Source organism: Saccostrea cucullata, unplaced genomic scaffold (assembly GCF_032062105.1).
Source record: "Saccostrea cucullata isolate Sc308-1 unplaced genomic scaffold, CSIRO_AGI_Scuc_v1 ctg955, whole genome shotgun sequence".
Taxonomy (NCBI): domain Eukaryota; kingdom Metazoa; phylum Mollusca; class Bivalvia; order Ostreida; family Ostreidae; genus Saccostrea; species Saccostrea cuccullata.
This window is the reverse complement of record NW_026928431.1, coordinates 332,876-336,678: the sequence shown is the minus strand read 5'-3', so window position 1 is coordinate 336,678 and position 3,803 is coordinate 332,876. Positions and strand designations below refer to the sequence as shown.

The following is a 3,803-nucleotide window of genomic DNA, read 5'->3' as shown; positions in this document are numbered from 1 at the left end:
CGGGAAATAACGGAAAATCCGTAGACAATTCAGTTTGTAAAGAATAGTCTAACAGTTAGTATGAAAAACGTCAGTCGGCATTTGACTCAATGATTGCTGACATCGGCATAGCATCGACCATCGTATATGTTAACAATGGATACTGGCAACAGAACATGAATCTTGACCAACCTTTGATATTTTCCAAGCTTATATTTGCTTTCCTCATAATTTTTTAAAATATAATTTTAATAATAAAGGCTTCTTCTTATCATATATAGGTACATACCATGCCATGTTATTTAATCAATGAAATACGCAAGTTTAACGCAACGTCTAACACAGAATTTAATAAAACTTATATAAATTTCAATGTATTGTATCAGATAATAGTTCTTAAAGCTGAACACGACTCGTAAATAGGCATACTCCATTTTCGTTATCATTATCTATGATACATCAACACTAGGGTATACTCTTTAGATTCGTTACACCTGACTGCTTTTTTGTCACGGGTATCGGCGTGGAATGGCGACCCGTGTTCGTGCTGGTTATCTTGCATTGCCTTTGTTTGCTTTTTAGTGCAGTTACGTTTATCTGTATTTGTTTGTATACTGCACTGACCTGTTCAACTATATTGTAAGTTTCTTTGGCATCTTACTTAGCTGCATTAGACGAAGTATTACGTTATTATTGTCGCTACTGAGTGCTGTATAGCATACGTCCGTCTACACCGATTTCGACTGATTACACCTAGCAGTGACAAAGTCCTGCCCTATTTATAGGGTCTGCAGGTATAGCGATACGTCGAACAAAACGCAAAATATTCAGTTTTTTAGATATTGTGCCAGGTATAATTTATTATGCTATGGTAAAGAGAAATAGGAACACTAATAAAAGACTGACGCATTGTTTAACAAATTGCACTTCTTTTGTAAATAGGAAATCAAACATGATATTTTTGTAAAGCTTTATTCAGTCGTTAAGTTATTTTTTCCAAATACAAATAATACACCAGGATCTCTTGCAGTGGTCAAAAACATGATCTCTTTGAAGACTGGGTGCCATTTTTTTAAATTCGGCATACAGGATATTTTCATCATCTATGATAAATACAGACTTATTAAATAAGTGCCTTGTTGAAGATATATTGAATAATTTCCAGTCTTGTAAAAAAAAATTCTTCATGAATTTATTTTTCAGTTTTCAGCAATGTAGTCTAAGTGTTTATAAAAACTACCTTTCTTGTTTTTTTTTTCAAGCATTTTCAATAATATCGCAATTTAAGCACTCACGATTCATATCCAGACGATCAAAAATGGTGCCAGGATTCATTCTGGTATAACCGTGGGTGGCGTCCATGAATTCATCGACGTTGATCACTCCATCACTGTTGGCATCATAGGCCCCAAAATTACATGGTAAGAGGGCTTCAAATTTTTCATTCTGTGAAGAGGAGGATTTAGTTTGATTTGGTAAATGAAATATTTTGAGAATAGAACATTTTACAATGTTCCACATCATCATTAATTCATTTTCTTTGCTAACAGAATTTTAAAAAAAATGAATACACAACTTATCCTATGCGTAACACACGCTTTTTGTTTCTCATTGTAATTTTTCTATAAGAGTTAAGATTTTTGAATGAGGCCTCATAAACATATAAATCGTTTCCTGACTTCTAAGAGTCTTTCTTTTTGCCCTTTTATCAGACAGTACCATTGAAATGTAGCCTACCTTCGGCAGTCCCATGATGCCGTTCAGAAGAAAACAAAACAGGATTAGAGCAAGCATTGCAGAGAGTTATTCAGTTCTACTTTATCAATTCAGTACCTACATTGTACATGTAAGAAAAATAATTGAAGTAAATATAGAAAAAAAATATAGAAAATACGATAAAACAAAAACAATTGCAATCACATCCTATCGGAATTCTAATGACTACTAAATGCACTCCATTTTGAGCACAAATATTTTTCTATTGAAATGAAGCAGAATTTTTTAGAACTTCAATATGAAATATGTCTTTTGCTGTAGCCTTCAATTTAAAAGTTAGATTTAAGCGATGTATTATTAATTTAACACTATTCCAGCGTTGATTAGGCAATCCCGTTGAAATAAAATACCATTTTCACCTTTATTTAAAATTTACGCAAAAGCTTTCTAAGTTGATCGATACGCAAGAACACGTAAAAAATCTACAACGAGCCAATCTATCGACAAACAAGTTATTTTAACAAGTTTATAGAATGTCTCATTTCAAATCATAATTACGAAAATTCTATAATCAATGAATACAATGACTTTGTCAATAAATACAATTTATCATTATACCAAATGATTACTGAGGTGTTTAATACAGATTGCATTCATATTCACACCGAATTGTCGACGGATGTTTCTGTTTGTCCCACCATTGCTAGGAGCAAATGTCTGGTGGGACGAGACGATTGGAAATGCTTGCTCCTTTTTTCCAGACCACCTCTAATGTTTTTAAAAAGTCTTTGTTTGTCTTTTCCCCCAATTTGTATCGTTTCAATTGACATTCGAGCTGGATTGCTATTCGTTATCTTTATATTTTATGATAGTGAAATGCATCAAGGGTAATAATATTTGAATATTCCAAACCAGCTACAGAAAATGAAACTTCGTTAGACGAACAATTATTAAACTAATATTCATTCAGGTGTAAACATGTACAGTGTCAATCATCTCTAATTGTTCTTCAAATTTTGTCATCTTGGCTAATTTCAAACAAAAGAATTAAGAAAAATAAATAAATAGTGATCTTCATGTATTTTAGTAAAGTGATCAGGTTTAAAGTTTGAAATGTACAGTAACAGACACTATGTCATTTTCGTGCATAATGGTCATTTGCTAATCTTATCTTCTTAAAAATACTCTTTTCTGTTTCAAATGTAACATATTAATATAACCTTCACGCTACTATTAAGATAATTAACAATTTAAAAGAAAATTATAAAAATCCCAAAAATACCTTAAATGTAAAAACGTAGTAAATTAGCTTGTACTTACCAAATGATGTAAAATTTGTGAGAAATTGCTAGTTTTTATATCCTCTAGCCTCTGGTCAAAATAAATTGGTGTGTTATCTGAAGAGCTCATTAACAATGTGCACCTTTCTAAATGTACCTCTTGATTCTACTTGATCCAATTAAAAGTGCTTAGTTTATAGTAAAAAATATACACAGATGCTGTTCATGACATCACAGCATAGTCACTATAGTTCATTAATTAAAGTCAAGATAAAACACCTTCGACATCTGTTTACAACAGTTTAATCTACTCAACCATTGTCTATGATTTATTGTTTTCAGCATTAGATCAAATGGAAAATAGTCTGAAATATGAAGCACTGCTACTTTTTCGGAAATGAATTTGATGTCTTATGGTATGAAGAAAATTTTAGATTTGATACAGTAAATAGAACGTTCAATATTTTTTTATTTCAACATGAAGTCGAAAATATGATGTATATATGAAAACAAAAATTTCTGTCATACATTTTAATTTATATTAGAACAAATGAACCGTTGCTATTTAAATGTGAATAACACATTTTTTTAGGTAATTAAAAAAAATCCATTCATCGACAAATCAGTTAATTTTTCATATGCAGGAGTTATCTTACTTCAATTCTCTTTTTTTTCTTTTTAAGGGGAGAAATATTAATTAACTAAGGTACTTAGATCCTCAGCCAGGAAGAATAACTCTTTGATTTATATTTTAATTTAAAAAGTCTCGAAATGAAACTTAAATATTTAATATTTTCATTTTTATGTTATACCTCTCAATGTGCTTCA

General features: G+C 30.8%; 1 protein-coding gene across 1 annotated transcript; it reads right to left on the bottom strand.

Annotated features, from left to right (window-relative positions):
• Nucleotides 1-983: 983 nt before the first annotated feature.
• On the bottom strand, nt 984-1,813 carry LOC134277545 (uncharacterized; the record flags this gene model as incomplete). Its single annotated transcript, XM_062759871.1, has 3 exons — nt 1,717-1,813; nt 1,275-1,425; nt 984-1,082 (listed from the first exon to the last, which is right to left on the bottom strand). Coding segments are annotated over exons 1-3 (307 nt in total), but the record flags the coding sequence as incomplete, so codon positions are not given.
• Nucleotides 1,814-3,803: the final 1,990 nt, after the last annotated feature.